This window comes from Phaenicophaeus curvirostris, chromosome Z (genome assembly GCF_032191515.1).
Source record: "Phaenicophaeus curvirostris isolate KB17595 chromosome Z, BPBGC_Pcur_1.0, whole genome shotgun sequence".
Lineage (NCBI taxonomy): Eukaryota > Metazoa > Chordata > Aves > Cuculiformes > Cuculidae > Phaenicophaeus > Phaenicophaeus curvirostris.
Genome location: NC_091431.1, coordinates 16,065,384 through 16,090,784, shown reverse-complemented (window position 1 = coordinate 16,090,784; position 25,401 = coordinate 16,065,384). Strand labels below are relative to the sequence as shown.

At 46.8% G+C, this 25,401-nt stretch overlaps 1 protein-coding gene and 1 long non-coding RNA gene across 2 annotated transcripts; one reads left to right on the top strand and one right to left on the bottom strand.

Annotated features, from left to right (window-relative positions):
• Window positions 1-476: 476 nt before the first annotated feature.
• ARSK (arylsulfatase family member K) lies at window positions 477-14,838 on the top strand. Its single transcript, XM_069881084.1, has 8 exons — window positions 477-601; window positions 2,266-2,395; window positions 3,738-3,897; window positions 6,534-6,816; window positions 10,891-11,062; window positions 12,948-13,172; window positions 13,667-13,891; window positions 13,973-14,838. Exons 1-8 carry the CDS (start codon window positions 500-502, stop codon window positions 14,245-14,247), a joined length of 1,572 nt encoding a protein of 523 aa, XP_069737185.1. The 5' UTR covers window positions 477-499; the 3' UTR covers window positions 14,248-14,838.
• LOC138733659 (uncharacterized) lies at window positions 11,038-25,329 on the bottom strand. Its single transcript, XR_011339437.1, has 3 exons — window positions 25,221-25,329; window positions 17,363-17,476; window positions 11,038-11,125 (listed from the first exon to the last, which is right to left on the bottom strand). It is a non-coding gene; the product is annotated as an uncharacterized lncRNA (long non-coding RNA).
• Window positions 25,330-25,401: the final 72 nt, after the last annotated feature.

Below are 25,401 nucleotides of genomic sequence, written 5' to 3'. Positions count from 1 at the left end.
ACGAGGAGCGGCTGAGAGAGCTGGGGTTGTTTAGCCTGGAGAGGAGGAGGCTGAGGGGAGACCTCATTGCTCTCTACAACTACCTGAAAGGAGGTTGTAGAGAGGAGGGTGCTGGCCTCTTCTCCCAAGTGACAGGGGACAGGACAAGAGGGAATGGCCTCAAGCTCCGCCAGGGGAAGTTCAGGCTGAGCATTAGGAAAAAAAAAATCACTGAAAAGGTGATTGGGCACTGGCAGAGGCTGCCCAGGGAGGTGGTTGAGTCACCTTCCCTGGAGGTGTTTCAGGCACCGGTGGATGAGGTGCTGAGCGGCATGGTTTAGTGGTTGATGGGAATAGTTGGACTCGATGATCCTGGGAGTCTTTTCAAACTCGCTGATTCTAACACGGGAGGCGGTGTTCCCCGCACCCCGCGCGGTGCATGGCGGGAGCCGCGGTCGCGCGGGGCACGCTGGGAGCTGTAGTTCCGCGGCGCGGAAGGAGCCGCGTCGGGGCCGGGGCGATGCGGAGCCTGGTGCTCTGGGCGGCCCTGGCGCTGCTCCTCGCGGCCCTCGCGGCCGGGCAGCCGCGGCCCAGCGTGGTGCTGGTGGCGTGCGACTCCATGGTGCGGGGAGAAGGGGGAAAGTGCGGGGAGGAGGGTAAAAGGAGCGAGAGTGGCAGTAGGGGTGGGGGGGGGGAGAAGGGGTGAGAGGGGTTAAAGAGCCGGAGGAGGAGAAGGGCAATGTGGGGAGGGGGCTAAAGGAGAGGGGAGAGAGGTGTTTAAGGCACGGGTGGACGAGATACTGAGGGGAACGGTTTAGTGGTTGATAGGTATGGTTGGACTCGATGATCCGGTGGGTCTCTTCCAACCTAGTGATTCTGTGATCCAAAGGGGGGAAGATGGGAGGAGGGGCACAAAGAGGGCTGAAAAGGGGAGAGGGCGAGGGGGAGAGAGGGCAGGGAAGACGGGGTAAGAGAGCTAAAACGGGAGGGGGAGGGGCAAAAGGGGGAAGGGGCAGAAGAGGGAGGAAGAGAGAAGGGTGAGGCGGAAAAGAGTGGAGAGAGGAGAGTGGGAGAGGAGGAAGGGGAGAGGGACAGAAAGGAGGGGAGGGGAAGAAGGGGGGAGAAGGGAGGGAGAAGAGGGGCAAGAGCGGAGAGGGGAGAAGCAGGGGGAGGGGAGGGAGGGAGGAGGGGTAGAGGAACAGGAAGGAGGGGCAGAGGTGGGATGGGCAGAGAGAGGGAGAAAGGGGAGAGGGCAAAATGGGGAGAGAGGTGGAAGGAGAAAGGGAAGAAGGAGTGAGAGGAGAAAAAGACGGGAGGGGAGAGAAGCAGAAGAGGGAAGGAGGGAAATGAGAAGAGAGGGGAGGAGGGGGCAGCCGTTGGGGCAGAGACTGGGGGGGGCAGGGTGGGAGACATGGTGAGGAGCTTTGAAAGCATCACAGAATCGCTTGGTTGGAAAAGAGCTTTGAGATCATCAAGACCAATCGTCCCTGTCGACTGCCAAACCAAATCCGTGAGCACCTTGTCATCCTTCTGTTAAACACCTCCAGGGATGAGGACTCCACCACTGCCCTGGGCAGCCTCTGCCAGGGCTTCACCACTCTGTCAGTGAAGACATTTTTCTTGATGTCCAATCTGAACGTGCCCTGGTGCAGCTTGAGGCCATTGCTTCTCATTCTATCACCTGTCCCTCATGAGAAGAGACCAGCACCCACCTCACTACAACCTGCTGAGGAGTGGCTGAGGGACCTGGGGCTGCTTAGCATGCAGAAATTGAATCTGAGAGGAGATCTCGTTGTTCTCTGCAGCTTCCAGAGAGGAGGTGGTAGTGAGGTGGTTGTTGGTCTCATCTCCCAAGTGACAGGCAAAAGGATGAGAAAGGAGTGGCCTTAAGTTGCGCCAGAGCAGGTTCAGATTGGACATCAGAAAAAAATATCTTCACCAAAATAGTTCTCAGGCACTGGCACAGACTGCCCTGAGAAGTGGCAGCTGCTCCATCCCTGGAGGTGTTTAAGGCCATGTTGGATGAGCCCTTGAGCCCCTGATCCAGTGGGAGGTGTCCCTGCCCATGCCAGGGGGTGGAACTGGACAGGCTTTGAGGTCCCTTCCAACCCTGACCATTCCATGATTCTATGAATTAAAGCTACTCAACACTTTATTGTCCATACCTGAGTAGAATTGGCAACATTTGAGCAACATAAGTTCAAGGCTAATGAATCTATGAATGAGTGCAGCGAATAGTTCAGAATAATGCTGCTTGCACGCTGATTTTTCTCTGTTTGATTGCAGGATGGGCGCTTGACATTTCATCCAGGAAATCAGACCGTGGATTTGCCTTCCATAAATTTTATGAAGAGATACGGCACTGTCTTTCTCAATGCCTACACCAATTCTCCAATTTGTTGTCCTTCCCGTGCAGGTAGAACCAAACAAAACATCAGATAAATACACAGGTCAATTTAAATGAGTGGCAATGATGGGAAATGTCAAAGGGTTGAATTTTAGGGTACTTGTTTTTCATTAATATCTTATTTTTTTTAGTTTCTGTATGAATTTATGCAGTGTTCTCATGTTTGATCTGGTTTTCTTTTCTGTTTTTCATGCTTCTTCTGTTGTTTTTTTTTTAACTCTTCTTTTTCTATTTACATGTGATTTCCAAAATCTTTTTGCAAACTTCACTGAAGCATCAACATTCATGTAAAACCTTCAGGATTTGCCGAGGAATTGCCTGTTTGTATGCTGCAGTATATATGCTGCAGTATTTCCTGTTCTCAGGAAAAAGTATTAAATGATAATAACTGGAAAAATCAGTGGTTGTTAGTGCTGCCTTCCAGTGATTTTTATCCTAAACACTTAAGGCCAGGCTGGACGGGGCTTTGAGCAACCTAATGCAGTGGGAGTTGTCCTGGCCCGTAGCACAGGGTGGAACTGGATGAGCTTTGAGGTCCCTTCCAAACAAACCATTCTATGATTCTATGATACTGGAATGATGGGAAGGTGTACTTTGGGGATGGGGAAAAGAGTAGCATAGCTTTGGTAAGGATTTGGGATTGATATGCCATTTTGTGCTCACAGGCGTTCCTATTGCTTATAGAGCAGATTAGTTTCCTTTTAGGACTCCCTTTCATTCTAAGTGAGCATCAGGAGAAGCAAACAATTCTCAACAGGCTACAAAGAAACACAAGAATTAGTTAATAAAAGCTTCCCTTACAGTTCCTTTGCAGTTGTTCTTTTGGTTTCATTTCTTCATGTCCTCTTCTATAATAATCTTCCTTTGTTTCCATGGCTGCTATTGAATTAGATTACCTAAAAAGGATAAAACTGAGGGCTTAATAGTGTTTATAAAAACAATATGCTCAGTTCCCTGCTCAGAGATGCTTAGCTTTAAGGAAACATTAAAATCTAGCTGATATAAGTGGAGATAATGCCCTGGACACGAGTAAATACATGATTGTTTCATCAGGATCTGTACTGCTGTGACATTTTCTTTCTGCAGTAAATAAGAATATTTCCTGACCTGCAGAAAACCTTGATTTAATAATTGCTTAGCTCCTGGAGAGATGAGTCCTTCTGTGATTCTGGGCATTATTTTAGTAAATGTTACATTTATTGATGATGAAAATAAGATCTGGAAAACTAATTCTTGTATTCCCTGCTTTATTAGTTCACAGTGTGGACTTTTACTCAAGTGTATTGAGCTCACATTTAGAAGAAAGTACAACTTACATATCAAAAACCATGTATCTTTCTTGTTTCCCCAGCTATGTGGAGTGGTCTTTTCACTCATTTGACAGAATCTTGGAATAACTTCAAAGGCCTGGATCCAGACTATGTGACGTGGATGGATCTGATGGAGAAGCATGGCTACCACACGCAGAAGTACGGGAAACTGGACTACACTTCTGGACACCATTCAGTAAGGTAATCAAATAGTTTCTTCTGCTGTGTTAACGGACAGGAGTGGGTAAACCATATAACGGTTTGGCAAATGATTTCTGCTTATGACAGAAATGCTAGCAGCTTCAATTTAGAAGAAACTCTGTCAGGAGCCTTGCAGGGGTGTCTCCTACAGCTTTATGCAGTACCTAGCTTATCCCATGCAGATGCACTTTGGCTGTTACCAAAAGGGAATGCGGAGCACCTCTGGAAGGTGAATATCTGACTGTGGTTTTGCCCACCATGAACGAAGGTTATTTCTGATCATTGGGATTGCTCCCTAGGTGAAATTCATAAACTTTTTGCCTTGCCTTGAGACTTCCACAGGACAACCAGGTGATCAGGCCCAGTCAGCATGGGTTTATGAAATGCAGGTCCTGCCAAACCAACCTGATCTCCTTCTATGACCAGATGACCCACTGGATGGACAAGGGAAGGCTGTGGATGTGGGGTACCTGGGCTTCAGTGAAGCCTTTGACACCCTTTTTCACCATGTTCTGCTGGAGAAACCAGCTGCCACTGTTCTGGACCGGAGCACCCTCTGCGGGGTGAAAAACTGGGTGACCGGGCCAAAGAGTGGTGGGAATGGGGCTCAGTCCAGCTGGAGGCCGGTCACAAGGGGTGTCCCCAGGGGTTGGTGCTGGGACCAGTTCTGTTCAATATCTTCATCACTGACTTGGATGAAGGGATTGAACGCACCCTTAGTGTGTTCATGGATCATGCTAAGCTGGGCGGGAGTGTTGCTCTGCTTCAGGGTGGGGAGACTCTGCAGAGTGACCTGGACAAGCTGGTTCCATGGGCTGAGACCAGCAGGATGAGGTTCAACGTGACCAGGTACCAGGTCCTGCACTTGGGACACAACAATGCTGTGCAGCTCCAGGGTTGGAGCGAAGCAGCTGGAAAGCTGCCTGGAGGAGAAGGACTGGGGAGTGATGGTTGTCAGCAACTGAACATGAGCCAACTGTGAACCAGGTGGCCAAGAAAGCCTGTGGCACCTTTGCTTGGAATCAGAACCAGCGTGGCCAGCAGGAGCAGGGAAGGGATTATGCTCCTGGACTCAGCATTTGTGAGGCTGCACCTCAAATACTTTCTTCCTAATGTCTAATATAAATCTTCCTCCTTCCAATTTAAAGCCATTCCCCTTTTATCCTATTGGTCCAGGCCCTTGTAAAAAGCCCTTCCCCAGTTTTCCTGGAGCCCCTTTCAGGACTGGAAGCTGCTCCAAGGTCTCCCCACAGCCTCCTCTTCTCCAGGCTGAACAACCCCAACTCTCTCAGCCTGGCCTCATAGCAGAGGTGCTCCTGTCCTCTCTCCGTGGCCTCCTCTGGACCCATTCCAACAGTTAGCTATCCTTCTTCAAAGATAACAGAAAAATAGATGGTATTGAAGTTTTTGATTGTCTTTTGTCCTAGGCTGTTAGTGTACTTTTCCACCTGCTGCAAATTTTTGATAAATTTCTTTCTAACGTCCCCTTCAATGAGAATTTGAGATCTGTTCCTAGCAGAATCCAGCCCTTGTTATTTTCATATGTGTTGTAGGGGTTGAGAATAAATGAAAACAAACACTTGGTTCCCCTGCCTTTCTGTGCCTACACAGGATGGATTTGGAAACAGCAGTTTACACAGGTTTTAATTTAAACAATGAAAACTGCAAATGCAATTCCTCAGTCAGAGAAAAATGTTCATCTTGTTCCTAGCGCAGCGTCTGTGTAGACATTTTTGAAACCCTAATGAGCCAATTAAGTCATCTATAAATAGCATAGGAGAGTTATAACAGACGTTCTGTTTATTGTGGAGATAATTAAAATGTCCTGCTGTCTTAATTTCTTGTTAAAAAGGAGACTAGCGAAGGGATATAGAACAGTTCAGTTACTGCAGGATCAGTAGTGGTGTGGGGATCAGCTTATGCCAAAGAAACTGGTTTGACAGGACACAGCAGGCAGCATTAGTGCATCAGAAACTTAGTTTCAACACCCACATTGTTTCTTTAAACAACACAGAAGCCACTGTTCCCAGATCCTATATTTCCTTAATAAAAAGGAATTGCTAATGTTTCTCTTGCAAAATTTGTGTCACATAAATTGATTCTGCTTTGTCTCAACCCACTGCAAATAGTGCATTGCTAACATAATCCATCTCAGTAAATAGAGAAGTTTACGTGACATTGAGCCACATCCAAAGCAGTGGGACCAGCACAATAAGGGAGGGGGTTCTGCCCCTCTGTTCCGTTCTTGTGAGACCCCACCTAGAGTCCTGTGTCCAGTTCTGGGATCCCCAAAAGAAGAAAGAGATGGAACTGTTGGAGCGAGTCCACAGGAGGGCACAGAGATGATGCAAGGGCTGGAGCCCCTCTGCTATGAGGCCAGGCTGAGAGAGTTGGGGTTGTTCAGCCTGGAGAAGAGAAGGCTGTGGGGAGACCTTAGAGCAGTTTCCAGTACTGAAAGGGGTTCCAGGAAAGCTGGGGAGGGGCTCTTGATCAGAGAGTGCAGGGATAGGACAATATGATTGGTTTAATGTTTGATAGGAATGGTTGGACTTGATGATCCGGTGGGTCTCTTCCAACCTGGTTATTCTATGATTCTGTCATTCTATGAGGTTACAATAAATCTTGTGTATTTTCAGTAACCGGGTGGAAGCCTGGACTAGGGATGTTGACTTCCTGCTCCGTCAAGAAGGGAGACCCATGGTGAATCTGACCGGTGATAGGAAGCACGTGAGAGTGATGGAAGCAGATTGGTGGAATACAGATAAAGCAGTAAACTGGATAAAGGAAGGAGCCATTAACCTGACTCAGCCATTTGTTCTTTACTTGGGACTGAATTTACCGCACCCGTATCCATCGCCCTATGCGGGAGAAAATTTTGGGGCCTCTACGTTTTTGACATCTCCCTATTGGCTTGAAAAGGTTTGTGAAAGTGAAATTTAAACATAAATTTACTTATAACTATGAACTGTGTTTTATACCTTATGTGATTTTTCAAGTCAGGTGCAGCTGTGGTATTTGAGTACATGGTAAGGATGCACTTTGGTGGGATGTTAGATGTTGTTGCATATCAGAAACAGCATGGCCAGCAGGAGCAGGGAAGGGATTTTGCCCCTGGACTTGGCACTGGTGAGGCTGCACCTCGAATCCTGGGTTCAGTTTTGGGCCGCTCACTACAGGAAGGACATTGAGGGGCTGGAGCGTGTCTGGTGAGGGGGAATGGAACTGGTGAAGGTTCTGGAGAGCAAGGGTTGTGAGAGGCAGCTGAGGGACCTGGGTTGTTTAGACTGGAGAAAAGGAGGCTGACGGGAAACCTCATCACTGTCTATGACTGCCCAAAAGGAGGTTGTGGTGAGGTGAGTGTTGGTCTTTTCTCCCAGGACAAGAGGTAGTGGCCTCAAGTTGCTTCAGATCAGGTTCAGACTGGACATCAGAAAAAATATCTTTACTGAAAGGGTTCTCAGGTCGGGGCAGAGGCTGCCCAGAAAGGTGGTGGAGATCCCAGTCCTTGGAGAGGTTTGACAGACAGGTGGATGAGGTGCTTGGGGATCTGGTTTAGTAGTGGACAAGTACAGTTGGACTCAATGCTCTTGAAGGTCTTTTCCACCCAAGCGATTCTATGATTGTGTGATTCTATGATTTTATTTCTGATTTAAGGCTATGCAAATAGAAGTGAAGGATTTCTCTGTGGTAGGAATGGGCTTGTTTGCAGCAGTCACTGAATAACAAATTTGAGGTTCAATGGCTAGAAACATGTTAAATTGTTGCTATACTTAACTGTAATTTTTTTTCAGCAATGGTCTGAAGTTCATTATTTATAACAATCTGTGTTGTGATCGTTGTTAGCTATGCTAAATATGATCATTCTGTAGTGAGAGATTGACTTTTCCTGCAAAACAAACAATATGAAGTAGCAACACAGAGCAGGTCTCTTTTCTCTTAACTTCTTTCTGTGCTACTTACACTTTTCAATGTTTTTAGAGCACAGAAGAGTTCCATTTTGTCTGTATGTGGAAAGCTAGCGGCTAGCACTCTGCCCCGAAGGAGAAGTAAATGTTTTTTCTCTCTGTTATGTGGTCTCCAGGTGCCATTATCTGTCATAAAAACATGATAAATGGGCTAAAATGCCATACAGTCGTGAAGATTCTCTACAGGTGAAGAAGTGAGAAATAGGCTTAAAAAGACTTTATGCTTGCTGCAGAAAATACCCCATACACAATTTAGAGAGCTCGTTTGGCGTTTTCTACAGGGGAACTGCAAAATCTGTTTATCCAGTTGCAACAAAAATATAGATACTTACAGAAAATGTAATTTGTGCTTGCAGCCCAGGAAACCAGCCATGTCCTGGGCTGCATCCAAAGCAGCGTGGCCAGCAGGGCCAGGGAGAGGATTCTGCCCCTCTGCTCTGCTCTGGTGAGATCCCACCTGGAGTCCTGTGTCCCATTCTGGAATCCCCAGCACAGGAAGAACATGGAGCTGTTGGAATGGGTCCTGAGGAGTCCACAGAGATGATGAGAGGGCTGAAGCACCTCTGCTATGAGGACAGCCTGAGATATTTGGGGTTGTTCAGCCTGGAGAAGACTTGGGGGAGACCTTAGAGCAGCTTCAAGTACTGAAAAGATAGCTGGGGAGGGCCTTCATGCAAGAGCCTGTAGAGGTAGCACAAGGGAGAATGGCTTTAAATTGGAAGTGGGAAGATTTAGATTGGACATTAGGAAGAAATTCTTGATAATGATGGTGGCGGGGCCCTGGCCCAGGTTGCCCGGAGAAACCGTGGCTGCCCCATCCCTGGAGTTGTTGAAGGCCAGGCTGGATAGGGCTTTAAGCCTCTGCTCTAGTGGGAGGTGTCCCTGCCCATGGCAGGGGGTGGAACTGGATGGGCTTTGAGGTTCCTTCCAACCCAAACCATTTGATGATTCAATATCTATGAAACACCATGTTGATAGGCACATGGTCCCCTGTATTTTGCACATGCTGCAGCCTTTCCAGAGCATGAGGCTTCTTTCCTTGCTATGAATTACCACAGACAGACAAAGGGATTATGGCTTGGAATCCTTAAAACGAGGTTGTACTCCAGTAGTTTCTGTAGGGTTCAGTCTTATGACGGATCATGGATGGAGAGGGATGTTTTTTGCTCCCATTATATCTTCAGCAACTAATAAATACCATTTGAGGTGTCTAAAACGTGGCTTTAGATTGCAAGGACCTTTAGTGACAGGAAGATGACTGAAGCAGTTGTGTGCTGTTATTCTATCTTGCAGCCTGTTTTCTTTAGGGTCCCAGGAAACTTAGGGTTTCATCTGTCTGACTGTTAAAAGCTGGGTTTTATCGCTGTGTGATGGGCACTTTAATTCCTGCTCTCTTAGAGCTGTGTGGATCTCTTAAAACACCTCTAGCTAACTCAGGAAGACTCAGGGACTGTTGAAGGAGGTGGTGCTTAGTGGGTAGAGGCCAAACGTACTATGTGTGCAGCTACCCAGACAGCTCCAAGTTACCCATGGGGCAGAACAAGATTGGGTTAAGGAGGGATTGATGCTTAAATTGCTACATCAATAAGCACAGATGTCATGCTTCAAGGGACAACTTTGGTCTGATTGATTTTTTTTGGAGCCCTTTGGATGGTGTGTGTCCTGGTTACCTTCTCAGGAACCAGTTCTGGCCATATTTTGGGGCCAGCCCAGAAGTTTGAGCTGTGGCTGCAGCCCTGGGAACTTGTAGCACAAGCACTGGAGTTGCTGTGCCATGACCTGTTCTTTAGCTCTCTTTGTTAGAGAGGTTTTTGGAGCTAAAAGAGGGCAACAGTTGTGGTTGCAATTAAAAAAAAATAAGTTTTCCGTACTGATATTATATCTTCTCTGCTTTGCAGTAAATGTGTGTCAAAACTTTGAGGCTCTAAAACCGGTATTGCATCACCGTGTCTGTGAGCAGGCATAATTTGTAATTGATTGGCTTCTACTTTGCAGCTTCAAACCGATCTTGCACTTATTTGTAACTAAATGGATCAACATCTGTGGAAACAAATTGGATCAGCCATGGTGGCCAGCAAGAGCAGGGAAGGGATTGTGACCCTGGGCTTGGTGCTGGTGAGGCTGCACCTTGAATCCTGGATTCAGTTTTGGGCTCCTCACTCCAAGGAGGACATTGTGGGGCTGGAGCGCATCCAGAGAAGGGAATGGAGCTGGGGAAGGGTCTGGAGAACAAGGATTATGAGAGGTGGCTGAGGAACCTGGGTCTGTTTAGTCTGTAGACGAGGAGGCTGAGGGGAGACCTCATTACTGTCTACAACTGCCTGAAAGGAGGTTGTGGTGAGGAGTGTGCTGGTCTCTTCTCCCAGGTAGCCAGTGACAGGACAAGGGGAAATGGACTCAAGATGCACTGAGGAGGCTTAGGTTGGATATTGGGAGGAATTTGTTTTACTGAAAGGGTCGTCGCACATTGTCAGAGGCTGCCCAGGAGTCTCCATCCCTGGAGGTGTTCAGAAGATGAGTAGATGTCGTAACTGGGGCCGTGGTCTGGTGGCAGACTTAGTGGGGCTGGATCAATGGGTGGACTTGATGATCTTAAGGGTCTTTTCCAACGGAAATCGTTCTGTGACTTTGTGATCTTTTTGATGACTGTGGTTCATCATTATCGTGTAGGTAATGAGACACCATGCTAATACTTCTGTACTGACTCTAGCGTGCAGTTCTAGAAAAGTGCTCTGCAATATTTCTCTTAAAAAAATGTATCAGCTGGTAAAGCCTGTATTTCTAGCTCCTAGCCTTCATTTCTAGCTGATTCTTATCTCTTCCAAAATGACTGGGTACCTGTGGAAGGAGAGGGCAAGTATGGAGGAGGTGGCAGCACCATGTTACAGATAAGCAGCTGGTGTTTCCTGGACTGCAAATCAAGAAGTATGAATTTATGCTAAAAAGTTTTAAATTAAATCTGGGGGTTTTTTTAAAAAATATGATTAATTCCCTTGCTAAAGTAATGTTAATTTCTTCTTATTTTTAGGTAACTTATGAAGCTATTAAAATACCCAAGTGGTCTTCTCTTTCAGAGATGCATCCAGTAGACTATTACTCGTCTTACACCAAGAACTGCACAGGAGAGTTTACACAGCAAGAAGTAAGAAATATCAGAGCATTTTATTACGCCATGTGTGCAGAGACAGATGCCATGCTGGGTAGGTGATGCTTTGCCATGCAGCAGGTTTTCTTGTTCTGTCTTTTTTAAGAAAAAGAGTCTCCTGGATGAAAGAAACACAGTTCAGAAAGTTCAGATCTGGGAGCAAGGCACACAGATGTTATATCAGTCTATGTGCTTAGGGATGTAATTTATTAGTGGACAGGTACAGTTCAACTTGATGATCTTCAAAGATCTTTTCCAACCTAATGATTCTAGGACAACTTTTTAAGTCAGTTGCAAAGTAAATTCAGAGCACTCTGAAATCACAGCCACCTGTCGGACACCCTGTAAAAACCCAGTAGCTGCAGTGAAATATTGCTTGACCCGTGTACCAGGGGAGGCAAATACTCTTTCATTATGTGCTAATTGAAATAATGGAAACGATTGTGAAGGAGACAAAAGCTGAAAGGAAAGATAAACTTTAGGGCATAAGCAGTTTCTTTGGGAACTGATTTCAGACACATGGACTGGATGACACCAATGACACACAGACTGAGCAGTGAGGTTACCTTTGAAGGGTCCCTTAGCAGCATATTATTGAAAGTTAAGAAACAGAAGGAAGAAAAAACTAATTGCATACTCAGAATTCTTCCTAGTTTGCAGTGAGTTCTGCATGCAACCGCCCCATGGCAGAGAGGCTGTAACTGCGTGATCTTTAAGGTCCCTTCCAACCCAAAGCATTATGATATTCTCTATGCTTCTGTGATAAAAATTATAATGCAAATTGGTGTTCATTTACAGTATTCTATTTCTTAATTTGAAATATGCAAGTCATGAATAAATGAGCTGATCTTTTTAGCCGCATTAAAATAATAAAGTACTGTAAAAGACATAGAATTACTCCTCACATTTTATGAAAGAAAAGAGACCATAGATTCATGCAATGATTTGGGGCTGGAAAGGATCTCAAAGCTGATCCAGTCCCATCCCTGCCATGGGCAGGGACACCTTCCACTGCACCAGGGTCTCAAAGTCCCATCCAACCTGGCCTTGAACACCTCCAGGGATGGGTCAGCCACAGCTTCTCTGCACAACCTGGGCCAGTGCCTCACCACCCTCATTGCCAAGAATTTTTCCTCGTGTCCAATCTAAATCTTCCCCCTTCCAATTCAAAACCATCCCCCCTCATCCTATCACTACAGGCCCTTGGAAAAGGCCCCTTCCCAGCTTTTCTGGAGTCCCTTTCAGTACTGAAAGCTGCCGCAAGGTCTCCCTGGAGCCTTCGCTTCTGCAGACTGAAAAACCCCAGCTCTCTAAGCCTGGAGCCTCATGTTTTAGGGAATTGATGTGTTGCAAGGTCTCTGCACTGGGGTTTGATTTGGTAATGTATTTTAAGTTCTTAGCTAAACTCTTTAAGCAAGAATCATCTTAATTTCTAAATGTTAAAGACGCATGCTTTGCTTTGTTAAGACTTTGTTGATCTCAGCCCTGTCTTCATTGCAGAAATGCACATGCAGGGAGCTCCAGTGGGGATTTGGGCACAGGGAGAATTCCACTGATGATGTGTAATGTGGATTTTGCTGAGAGTCCTTCACCCTAAATGTCATGTCAGGGCTCCTGCTGTTGAAATAACTATTATTAGTTACACTAGGAATTAATCAAAAGTGATGATGGCAAAAATACTGCTTTGTCCTGTGGTGCACCTGTGCGTTTCGGAATGTTTGTGGTTGTTGTTCAGTGCCCTCCACTCTTCATTGCGATCCAAACCACTGCAACTTGCTGGCAACTGTTTGTTATTCTGGGCTGAATGCTTAGGGCTCTGCCTCCTGTGGAAGAGAGAGGAGATTCCAACCCACCAGCTAGGATTCCTTGGGGTCTGTGTGCTGCTTTTTTCATAGGAATATTTTGAAGCTATCTTTTTCACTATGTTTTTCTTGTTGCAGGTGAGATTATTTCAGCTCTGAGAGATACTGGGCTGCTTAAGAAAACAATTGTTATATTCACTGCCGATCACGGAGAACTTGCTATGGAGCACCGGCAGTTCTACAAAATGAGCATGTATGAAGGAAGCTCCCATGTCCCTCTTTTAGTTATGGGACCGGGTGTGAAAGAGCAGCAGCAAGTACCACATCTGGTGTCTCTTGTGGATATATATCCTACGATGCTTGGTGAGTTAAGCCATTTCAAATTAATTGATTTTTCACCCAATTACTATTATTGTTATACATTTGTATTATAATCAGAATTACATCTCCACTTTGTGAGGTAATCATAGAATCATCATAAAACCCCCTAGGTTGGAAAAGACTTTTGATGTCATCCTGTCCAACTGTGCCTATCCACTACTAAATCATATCGACAAGCACTTCATCTACCCACCCTTTAAACACCTCCAGGGATGGAGACTTCACCACCTCCCTAGTCAGCCTCTGCCAGTGCGTGAGAACCCTTTCAGGAAGAGGTTTTTCCTGATGTCTAATCTGAACCTCCCCTGGTTCCCACAACTTCCCTGGGCAACTTAGGCCCAGGCCTCACCACCCTCATTTGGAAGAATTTGTTCTTAATATCTCATCTAAATCTTCCCCTTGGGAAATTCTGAAATTTAAGCTTTTCTAATCACGATATCTGCAGCAGCATTTTGGCTTTTTATCTCTTTGCTTAGACATAGCCAGAATTGCTGTGTCACAGAACCTCAGTGGATATTCTCTTCTACCGCTGCTCCGTGGTAAGGCTGATAACGAAGTCTCAACCAGGCAGCCTCGGCCCTCATGGGTGTTGAGTGAGTTCCACGGGTGCAATGTGAATTCCTCTACTTACATGCTTCGAACAGGCAAATGGAAGTACATCTCGTACTCGGATGGCAAGTCCATTCTCCCACAGCTGTTTGGTATGTTACACCTTCTCTGTCCTAACTGATTAATTTACTGCAGTGCTAATTGGCTCTTAACAGACTCTTTGTTCATTCCAGACCTTTCTGCTGATCCAGACGAGCTAACCAACATTGCCATAAAATTCCCAGTAGTTGTACGTTCCTTGGACAAAATACTCCGCTCCATAGTGAATTACCCGAAGGTTTCTTCTTCTGTGCAGGAGTACAACAAGAGACAGTTTATCAGCTGGAAACAAAGTTTGGGTCAGAATTACTCAAATGTTATTGCCCACCTTAGGTGGCATCAAGACTGGTTAAAGAACCCCAAAAAATATGAGAGTGCGATTGACAAGTGGCTTAGTAAAAGTAAGTAAACAAAACCAAGCTACATTAAGCTACATTTAATACAGCTGGGCATATGAAATGTTCTGCATTTGTGACATTATGCTGTACTTCAAGTGTTGGAATTATTGTCTTATATAAAGCTGTTGAAGGCAAAGATGCCCAAACAATTACTGCTTTGTGTTAGAAAGCCAAAAGCATTTTATATAACCAGCCAGCACAACCAATCTCGATTTTTATATGTTAAATTCTGTAAGAGTCAAGTATGCATAGGAAGGGTAGGATGTAAGCATTAATTCTGTGAATGGAATACTTAACTGTATGCAAAAATGCTATAGCGGTTAGAATATGATCAGAAAGTTAACAACCAATATTGGTCTGAATGTATCATAGACGCATAGAATTGTTTCATTGGAAAAGACCTTTGAGATCATCAAGTCCAACCGCACCTGTCCACTAATGAACTAGATCCATGAGCACCTCATCTACCCATCTGTTAAACCCCTCCAGGGATAGGGACTCCACCACTGCCGTGGGCAGCCTCTGCCAGTGCCTGTGAACCCTTTCAGTGAAGAAATTCTTCCTGATGTCTAATCTGAACCTGCCCTGCTGTAACTTGAGGCCATTTCCTGTTGTTCTCTTGCCTGTCATGTGGGAGAAGAGGCCAACATCCACCTCACCACAATCTCCTCTCCAGGAGCTGCAGAGAGTAATGAGGTCTCCCTTCGGACTCCTCTTCTCCAGAATAAACAGCCCCAGGTCCCTCAGCTGCTCCTCATAACCCTTGTTATCCAGCTCCTTCTTCAGGTCTGTTCCCTTCTCCAGACATGCTCCAGCCCTTCAATGTCCTTCTTGGAGCAAAAGGCTCAAAACTGAACCCAGAATTCAAGGTGCGGTTTCACCAGTGCTGAGTCTAGAGGCACAATCCCTTCTCTGCTCCTGCTGGCAAACAGATGCAGTTTATTCAAGTACTTATTGTGCCAGCATTCATTTTTTACATGATCGATTCCCAGATCTGTTCAAAATATGCCTTCTCATCTTTTGCTTTTGATCTCTACTTAAACCACTGCTTGCTTCATAATATGCCCCATCGAATGTGTGTGCAATTGAAGAGGAATCTGGTCTCTGGTCACTGTTATGAATTAATCATAGAAATCATAGAATCACCAGGTTGGAAAAGACCTCCAGGATCATCGAGTCCAACCATTCCCATCAAGTACTAAACCATGTCCCTCAGCACCTCATCCACCTGTCCCTTAACCACCTGACTCAACCACCTCCCTGGGGCAGCCTGTGCCAGTGCCCAATGAATTAAAAAAGACCAAACCAAACCAAACCAGCCCCTCTGACCGAAACCTGGGAGCAGAGCTGTTTTCTGAAAAGTGATGGTGTGGTTTGCATAGTGCAGGATGGAAGCTGCTTGAATGCATCTCCGTTAGCTAGTTGGGTTCTGCGGGTGAATGTTCTAACATGCATCAGCAAGTGGAGAACTGGAACCTGAGATGCACACAAAGGAGGCACAAGTGAGGCTCGCAGAGAAATTTAACAGAAAAATGCTGGTTTATGTTTTTCCAGGCATGTAATTAAAAAATGAAGGAGTTTTGGAAGAAGGTATGGTTTAGCTCAAACTCCTCTCCTTAAGGAAAAATGTAATCATAGCAGCCCTTATACTTGTTTGTTCTTGAACACAGTTGTTGCTGCTATAGTAACAGGGCAGGATGACATTGTACATTTTACTTAAGTACTTTCTGTAATGAAACACTCGGCAGTAGCAGTTAGCTAGTAAAAATAAACACGGTAAATACGTGCATTTTCTGATAGCGAAGCACTCCACATAGAATTGTAAACAACTTACACTTAGTGAACTAGGTACGCACTTATAACTGTTTTGGCTATTTTGTATTTTTGTATCCACAGAAGGTTATGGCTGACCTTCTACTGCTTACTCCTACAGCAGAATTCTTTCCTTCTTAAGTTTTTGTAGACAAGGAACAAATTAATAGTTAACAAACCCCATCAAATGCTGTGGCATATGTTCTTATAATTCTATCTAAAATTAGTTCAGAGAATGGTGGAATGATTTGAGTTGGAATGGACCTCAAAGCACATCCAACTCCAGCCACCCTGCCATGGCCGGGGACACTTCTCACTGCACAAGGGGCTCTAAGCCCCATCCAACCTGGCCTTGTGCACCTCCAGGGATGGGGCCGCCACCACTTCTCTGGACAATCTGGATCAGGGCCTTAACACCCTCGCAGTGAAGAATTTCTTCCTAAATGTCTAATCTAAACTTTCACCCTCTCCAACTTAAAGCCATCTCCTCTCATCCTATTAGTCCAAGCTGTTGTAAAAAGTCCCTCCCCAGCTTTCCTGCAGTCCCTTTCATCACTGGAAGCTGCTCTAAGGTCTTCCCACAGCCTTCTCTTGTCCAGACTGAACAACCCCAAATCTCTCAGCCTGGCCTCATAGAGGAGGTGTTCCAGCCTTTGCATCATCAACATGGCCTCCACTGTGCCCTTTCCGACCGATCCATGTCCTTCCTGTGCTGAGGACTCCAGAACTGGGCACAGAGCTGCAGGTGGGGTCTCAAGAGAGTGGAGCAGGGATCAGAATCCCCTCCCTCAAGCTGCTGGTCTCACTGTTTTGGATGCATTCCAGGACACGGTTGATTTCTGGGCTGTGAGCACACATTGCCAGCTCATGTGAAGCTTCTTGTCCGCCAGCGCTCCAAGTCCTCCTCAGGACTGCTCTCAATCACATTGTCCCCTGTATTGAAACTGTGGATTGCCCCGATCCAGGTGCAGGACTTTGCCCTTGGCCTTGTTGAGCTCCTTGAGTTTCACAGAGCCTTACTTCTCCTGCCGGTCCCTATCCTTCTCAATGATATCCCATCCTTCTGGTCATGATGGTGGTGAAATAATTTAAACAAAGAACAGGGTGATGTAAAGTGGCTGCGTAAGTAGAGCAAGTAGATGTATCCTTATGAAGGCTCATTCAGTGGCAAAAAGAACAAATAAATCCGTCACTTTCCAGAGGTCAGGACAGGACGCAGTGATTTTACAGAACAAAGTAAAATGAAATTACAGTAAACTGGATGTGTTTTCTGTGTGTGCTTGTTTTTAATGACTGAGTGCTTGAAGAAATTACCTGTGAAGGTTCTATTCTGTCACCTCTGTGAACACAGTGCTCTTTGAAGTCATGCTTTTAAGATGCCCTTCTGTGTAAATGCTAGGCTTCCAGAACTGCAGTTTATGATGCTCTCTGAAATGCGAAAACAAATGGGAAAAACAAACTTCTTACCATAATTCCTTGCAACATCTTGATTCACAGAGTGTCCAAGGAAACCCAGTATAGGGCAGGTTCCAAGGAAACACGAGGAGCATGCCAGCTCATGAAGTAGAGCCACAGTGTCAGGTTGCCACCGGTAGCAGGTTGTGATCAAATTCCCAGTCAGTGTGTCTTGTCTGGTACTTCTTTTCATATCTAGCGGCCTTCCAGTATGGAAAGGGGCTCCAGGAAAGCTGGGGAGGGGCTTTTTCCAAGGGCTGGGAGTGTTAGGACAAGGAGGGATGGCTTTAAATTGGAATGGGGAATATTTAGATGAGGTCTGAGGAACAAATTCTTCCTGATGAGGTTGGGTAGGCCCCAGCCCAGGTTGCCCAGAGCAGTGGCGGCTGCCCCATGCCTGGAGGTGTTCAAGGCCAGGTTGGATGCCCATGGCAGGGAATGGGACTGGATGGGCTTTGGGGTCCCTTCCAGCCCAAACCATCCTATGTTTCTGTGATTCATTAAATACTTATTTAAAAAGAAAACATAAATTTCTTTGTTAAAAGCCAGGCTTTGAACCTTGGAAGTTGTGATTTGTGTGTGACCCTTTGTTCTAAAGAGCTGGAAGGAGAAGAGAAAAGCTTGATTATGCCTTCCTGCCTCACCTGCAGTAAACAATTTGCCCTTGTTAGTACAGAAGTGAGCTGATTTAAGTCCCAGACAGATGAGTTTAACAATGTGGTCATGTTCCATTACTCTTAGTTCTGCTAATGCATCTGCATTACTGCAACACAAATGGAATGAGATTTGCAAGATACAAGGCTGGCTGGGCTAAAAGAGGAAAAGATCTGGTTTTCAGGCACACTGAGGGAGTTCTGACGTTGAACAGAGACTGGAGTGGAAGAGAGAACGGGCAGGATGGAACACCAGTGAGTTCAAATGCATTTATTAGATGCTGCCAGGGCAGCACAGCCCCCTGAGGTTTACCTCAGACAGCAAAGCGCCTGCCCTGATCAAATGAACCTTCCTTACCATCAGATAGGAGGAACCACCATCTTGGTGAGTGAAATGGGAATATTCTTTAAGTACAATGTCCTCTTTGTCACCAGAGAGGTAAGAGACTGCTGATGTGAATTTGGCAGCAACTCACATGAAAATAGTCATCATCTGCTTTTGTCCAGATAACCAACCTAGTCAATAATTAAAAATTAGTGGGGAAATGCAAACTGTGACTGCATTTGGGCAGCAGCCAAACGGATTTTGTGTTAACCAAGCTGTGGAGGTGCAGTAAGGATAAAATCACTCTATGTTAGATTCACAATTGGGTAAAATCAAATTAAAAAGTGGGAAGGCTGGGGAAGTCCCACTGGACTGGAGGCTGGCTGATGTTGTGCCCATCTACAAGAAGGGTCGCAGGGAGGACCCAGGAAACTACAGGCCTGTCAGTCTGACCTCAGTGCCAGGGAAAGTCATGGAACAGGTGATCTTGAGTGCTATCATGAAGCACATGCAAGAGAACCGGGTGATCAGGCCCAGTCAACACAGGTTCACAAAAGGCAGGTCTTGCCAAACTAAGCTGATCGCCTTCTATGACAAAGTGACCCACCTACTGGATGAGGGAAAGGCTGTGGATGTGGTCTTCCTGGACTTCAGTAAAGCCTTTGACACAGTTTCTCACAGCCTTCTGCTTGAGAAACTGTCAGCCTCTGGCCTGGACAGGCGCACACTCTCCTGGGTGAAAAACTGGTTGGCTGGCTGGGCCCAGAGAGTGGTGGGAAATGGTGTGAAATCCAGCTGGAGGCCAGTGACAAGTGGGGTTCCCCAGGGCTCAGTGCTGGGTCCAGCCCTGTTCAATGTCTTTATCAATGACCTGGATGAAGGCATCGAGTGCACCCTTAGCAAGTTTGCGGACGACACTAAGCTGGGTGGAAGTGTTGATCTCCTGGAGGATAGGGAGGCTCCAAAGGGATCTGAACAGGCTGGACCGCTGGGCTGAGTCCAACGGCATGAGGTTTAACAAGGCCAAATGCCGTGTCCTGCACTTGGGGCACAACAACCCTGTGCAGCTACAGACTAGGAGAAGTCTGGCTGGAGAGCTGCCTGGAGGAGAGGGACCTGGGGGTGTTGGTTGACAATGACTGAACATGAGCCAGCAGTGGCCCAGGTGGCCAAGAAGGCCAGCAGCATCTTGGCTTGGATCAGAAACAGCGTGACCAGCAGGTCCAGGGAGGTTATTCTCCCTCTGTACTCGGCACTGGTGAGACCACTCCTCGAATACTGTGTTCAGTTCTGGGCCCCTCACCACAAGAAGGATGTTGAGTCTCTGGAGCGAGTCCAGAGAAGAGCAATGAAGCTGGTGAAGGGGCTGGAGAACAGGTCTTATGAGGAATGACTGAGAGAGCTGGGGGTGTTTAGCCTGGAGAAGAGGAGGCTGAGGTGAGACCTCATTGCTCTCTCCAACTACCTGAAAGGAGGTTGTAGAGAGGAGGGTGCTGGCCTCTTCTCCCAAGTGACAGGGGACAGGACAAGAGGGAATGGCCTCAAGCTCCGCCAGGGGAGGTTTAGGCTGGACATTAGGAAAAAGTTTTTCACAGAAAGGGTCATTGGGCACTGGCAGAGGCTGCCCAGGGAGGTGGTTGAGTCACCTTCCCTGGAGGTGTTTAAGGGATGGGTGGACGAGGTGCTAAGGGACATGGTTTAGTGTTTGATAGGAATGGTTGGACTCGATGATCCGGTAGGTCTCTTCCAACCTGGTTATTCTATGATTCTATTCTATGAAATAATGTCTGCAAGAATTCATAGAATCATAGAATCACTTTGTTGGAAAAGACCTTTGAGATGATTGAGTCCACCCATATCTGTCCACTACTCCAGCCCTCAGATTGTCTCTATGGCCTCCCCAGGACCTGTTCCAACAGTTTCATGTTCTTCTTATGTTGGGGATTCCAGAACTGGACACAGGACTCTAGGTGGGGTCTCAGGAGAGTGGAGCAGAGAAGCAGAATCCCCTCCATCCCTGCTGGTCCCACAGCTTTGGATGAAGCCCAGGGCACATTTGGTTTCTGGGCTACAAGTGTATGTTGCCAGCTCATGTCAGGCTTCTCGTCCCACAGCACCCCAAGTCCTTCTTCTCAGGGCTCCTTTCAATCACATTGTCCCCCAGCCTCTACTGAAACCATGGATAGCCCCAAACAATGTGTAGGACCTTGTCCTTGGCTTTGTTGAACCTCCTGAGGTTCACACAGCCCCACTTCTCCAGGCTTTCCTGGTCTCTCTGGATGACATCCCATCCATCTGCTGTGACAACTGCCCCACTTAGCCTGGTGTCATCTGGAAACTTGCTGAGGGTGCACTCAATCTCACTGTCGATACTATCAATGAAGTCATTAAATAGCACTGGTCACAGTGCCCCATCCCATGGGCAGCTGCCCCCTGCACAACCTTTACAGCACCAGCCTATTCCTTTTCTTCCAGTGGGGTAGGACGGAGCAGAGGGGGGCCAGGACTGGAGAGGTTGAGGCTGAGGAGGGGGAAAGGGTTCCCTCCATCACTCCTACCCCATGAGACAGCTGCCGATCCTGAGCCTGTGTTTCCTGGCGGTGGTGCGGCACTCCCTGCAGAAACATGTAGGTGCTGGGGATCAACCCCTGGCACAGGCACCAGCATCTCAGAGCATCCTCTGCTGGTGTTCTCTAACTCCTATGCAGGCTAGCAGCAGCAGGCGTCTTCCCGTAGCAGTCCTCTCCTCGGCACTGGTGAGCATCTCCCCCCAATTAACTCCCCTGGCACTGGTGGGCATCTTCCCCTGATGTTTCGTAGCCCCCATACAGCCCGGCGTTGACAGCCATCCTACCCAATCTGTCTGCTCTGTAGGCATTTGTGGGCATTGTCCCCTGGCTGTCTGCTCCCCCCCACACCTGGTACCAGCAAGCATCTTCCCCTGATGTTCCTCATCCCTGACACTGACAGCACTGAAGAGCATCTTCCCCCAGCAATCCTCATCCACCATCACCTGGCAGCAGCAGGCGTCTCCTCATGGTGGACTTCAACCCCTATATAGTCCAGCTTTGGTGGGCATCTTCCTCCCTGCTGTTCTCATACTCCACACCACCTGTTATCATTGAGCATCTTCTCCCAGCGGTCCTCATCCCCCACCAACCAGCACTGACGGATATCTTCCCTGCAACATTCCTCCACCTATATACAGCTCAGCACCAGCAAGTATCTTCCCCTCATAGACTGCTCCTCCAGTAGGCAGCAGGCACCTTCTCCCTTTTGTTCCTCAACTCCATTAATGCCTGGCACTGGTGGGCATCTTCCCTTTGTGGTCCTTTCTTTTGGTGTTGTTGGGCATCTTACCCTGTCAGCCTACTCCCCTGGCACCGCTGGGCATCTTCCCCTGATGTTTGCTAACCCCTCTGCAGCCCAGCGCCAATGGAATCGTCCCTCGGTGGTTTTCTGCCCAGGCACCAGTGGGCATGTTCTTCTTTACCTTCCTCATCTCCGATCCTACCAGCACTGGCAAGCACCTTCCCCCAGTGTTCCCTGACTTCTATGCAGCCCAGCACCAGCAGGCATCTTCCCAGCTGCCTCTTCCCAGCCTCTTCCAGCCTCACAGCCCCACTGGAGTGGTGCCACCTTCTCAGCAGCCCAGTGCAGCATTTTCTGAGCAGTGGAGGACGAGGGAAGCACGTTCTCGTCTCCACAAAGAGCAGTTTGGACCTGGGGGGCTGTTCACCCCCACACTCATCTCTCTAGAGCACACCAGGCCCATGCACTGCATGGTGGGGTTTTATTTTCCTTTCCTCAAAGGAGGAAAAGGATTTAAAGCAGGGTACAATGATGACTTACTGTGACTCATAAACCCAGGTGTATTTCTGGTGTGAAAACACATCCTTTTGCTGCTCCCAAACCCCTAGGACTGTTGTTCCCACTAGAAGACCCTTGGCTGCAGGGACATCTCCATACAGCACCATGTACAGTGACTCAGAACAAATCCAAGAGGCAAACTCTTAAGAAAACATTGGAAGAATCTAACAGAAAATCAATGTAAAGTGTGTGTTTGTGGGAATAATGTTTTCTCTTTTTGAATTATATGTTTTTTCTTTCCATAGCCAAGGAAAAACCTGTGGAAAAAAACTGTGGTAGTTGACTCATAGCTCAGGATTCTGTTATGGGGCTCAGGAAGGTTATGTTCCATGTGTGCTCCAGTTGTGCTCCATGTTCTGTTTGAACATGTGTTTTTTAACGTGGTCATCAGCCAGGAAAACACAGGAGCAAGGAAAACTGCTTATTATTTCACCTTAGAGTGGGTTGAGAACTCAGTTCTCAATGGACTGTGAGAGGGCAGGCAAAGAGCCATTTTAATGTACTTTTGATGGACAGGTGATGCTCACCAGTTCAGGTACTCCTGATACATAGAGAAATGCCCTGACTGTGCTGTTTAAAGAAGCCAAGGAGAAAGCAGATCTTCATTCATCTGGTTCCAGCTGTGGAGACAGCATCGTACAATCATAGAATCCCTAGGCTGGAAAAGACCTTTGAGATCATCAAGTCCAACTGTACCTGTCCACTACTAAACCACATCCCCGAGCACCTCATCTGCCTGTCTTTTAAACCCTTCCAGGGATGGGGACTCCATCACCTCCCTGGGCAGCCTCTGAGAAACCTTTTCATGAAAAAGTTTTTCCTAATGTCCCATCTGAACTTCCCCTGGTGCAGTTTGAGGTCATTTCCTCTTGTCCTATCACCTGTCACTTGGGAGAAGAGACCAACACCCATCTCCTACAACCTCCTTTCAGGCAGTTGTAGACAGTGGTGAGATCTCCCCCCAGCCTTCTCTTCTCCAGGCTAAACAACCCCACGTCCCTCAGCTGCTCCTTATTGTCCAAGCAGCACCACGCCAGGGCCTGAGATGAAAGAGGAGAAGGTGATGTAGGGTGAAAACCACCTCAGGGGGCTGTTGCCCTTCCCTCAAGCTGGGTCCTGTCTCAATCTCAGGGGACTCCTCTAGGCAAGAAATTGCTGCTTCCGTTGTGGTTTTCACTGCCTCTTGGGCTGCTTTCAGTTGAAATCTCTTATCTGCTGTTCATGCCTTGTAGGTACACATCCACTTAATGGATTAGAAGATAGCCAGCACTAGGCTGGCAGTAAGAGAATATGGTCTTTCATGATGAGGAGTCCTTACGTGTTCTCCTTTTCTAAAGGAAGAAAATTGTCTGCCACCATGTGTTTAACAAACTCAGTATTAACAAGCATATGTTGCTTGAGGATTTTCTTCTGGAAAACCCAGAGGTATGCAGGCAGTCCCAGTCTGCAGCTGGTTGTAGATAAGCATGTGAGTCTTGATGGCAAAATGAAGCCGCTGGGGTTCACTGCCCTGTAGGGTCCACAACGTGCTGGCTATCTGAGACGGGTTTCAGTCTGGAGGACTGGATAATTTTGGTGTACAAACCCCAGGCTGGCTATAGAAAAGCCATCACTAAAAGAACTGGAGTTTTGGTATAATATACTGGTATGGACGTAATGCCAGGGGAGAGTTAGGTCAGACATTGGGAAAAGGTTCTTCCCCCAGAAGGTGGTGGAGCACTGAAACAGCTCCCAGGAAAGCAGTCACCAAACCTGACAATATTCCGGGAGCATCTGGACATCACCCTCAGCCCCACGGTGTGAATGTTGGGGTGTCCTGCGCAGGGACCGGAGTTGGACTTGATGATCCCTGTGGGTCCCTTCCAACTCAAGGTATTCTGTGATTCTATTATTCTCTGATATTATATACAGATGATCGTGTGTGTCTGTATCTCTATATGTGTATGTGTGTGTGTGTGTATATATATATATAATTTTTTAGTGGCTTCATAAGAATGTTTCTAACTACAACCTTCTGCATTTAAAGATTTTGGCTAATTTAAGAAGCTTATGTTCAGAGTTAGCCAAAACAGGGGAAAAAACTGGGGAATTGCTGCTCTGTTTTTTTGTCAGTTTGCTACACGCTATGCCTATTTTCTAAAGAAAATATGTTAATAAATATATTTCTATAAAAGTATATTTCTATATAAGCATAGAAATATAGTTCTGTATTTCTATACATCTATATTTCTATATTTCTCTACTTCTATATAAATATATAACTATATAAACATATAAATATATAAATAAGCATGACTGCTGTACTGGATGGTCCTGTGAGCCCAACAGTGACGTTTCACTTTCTAGGTAAAGCTGGATGGGATTTCCTGTGAACTGCAAAGCTGAGAGTCAGTCCGTTATAGCTGATCATGTGCAAATTAGATAACAACTGTCCTTGAAAACACCATGCTTATTTGCACCAGTGTTCCTGGTGTAACGGTTCATTAGGAAACAACCAGTTGCTGCCCCCAAACATGTCATACAACACAGGTTTTCACAGAATTACAGAATCATAGAATTGCTTGGTTGGGAAAGACCTTTGAGATTGAGTCCAACCGTGCCTGTCCACTACTAAATCTTATCCCGGAGCACCTCATCTGCCATCTGTTAAACACCTCCAGGGATGGAGACTCCACCACCTCGCTGGGCAGCCTCTGCCAGCGCCTGAGAACACTTTGGGTGAAGAAGTTTTTCCTGATGTCCAATTTGAAGCTGCCCTGGCACAGCTTAAGGCCCTTCCCTCTTGTCCTATTACCTGTCACTTGGGAGACCAACACCCACCTGACCACAACCTCCTTTCAGGCAGTTGTAAACAGTGATGAGGTCTCACCTCAGCCTCCTTTTCTCCAGGTTAAGCAACCCCGGTCTCCTTGGTTCAGCACGTCCTCCTTGGAGGACATGGTGTGGTATCACGCGTAGTGAGGTGACAGGAGGAACCCCCAGCTCTCTTCTTCTGTTATCTGGCCAGCTCCAGTGTGTCTCCACTCCTTATCAGCGAGGCTCCTGCTGTG

Bases quoted from the DNA above. Each gene is read 5' to 3' on its own strand.
- ARSK (XM_069881084.1), top strand. From the start codon at position 500: ATGCGGAGCCTGGTGCTCTGGGCGGCCCTGGCGCTGCTCCTCGCGGCC. The intron at 6,817-10,890 runs GTTTGTGAAAGT...TCTTATTTTTAG, and splicing joins CTCCCTATTGGCTTGAAAAG to GTAACTTATGAAGCTATTAA. The intron at 11,063-12,947 runs GTAGGTGATGCT...TTCTTGTTGCAG, and splicing joins AGAGACAGATGCCATGCTGG to GTGAGATTATTTCAGCTCTG.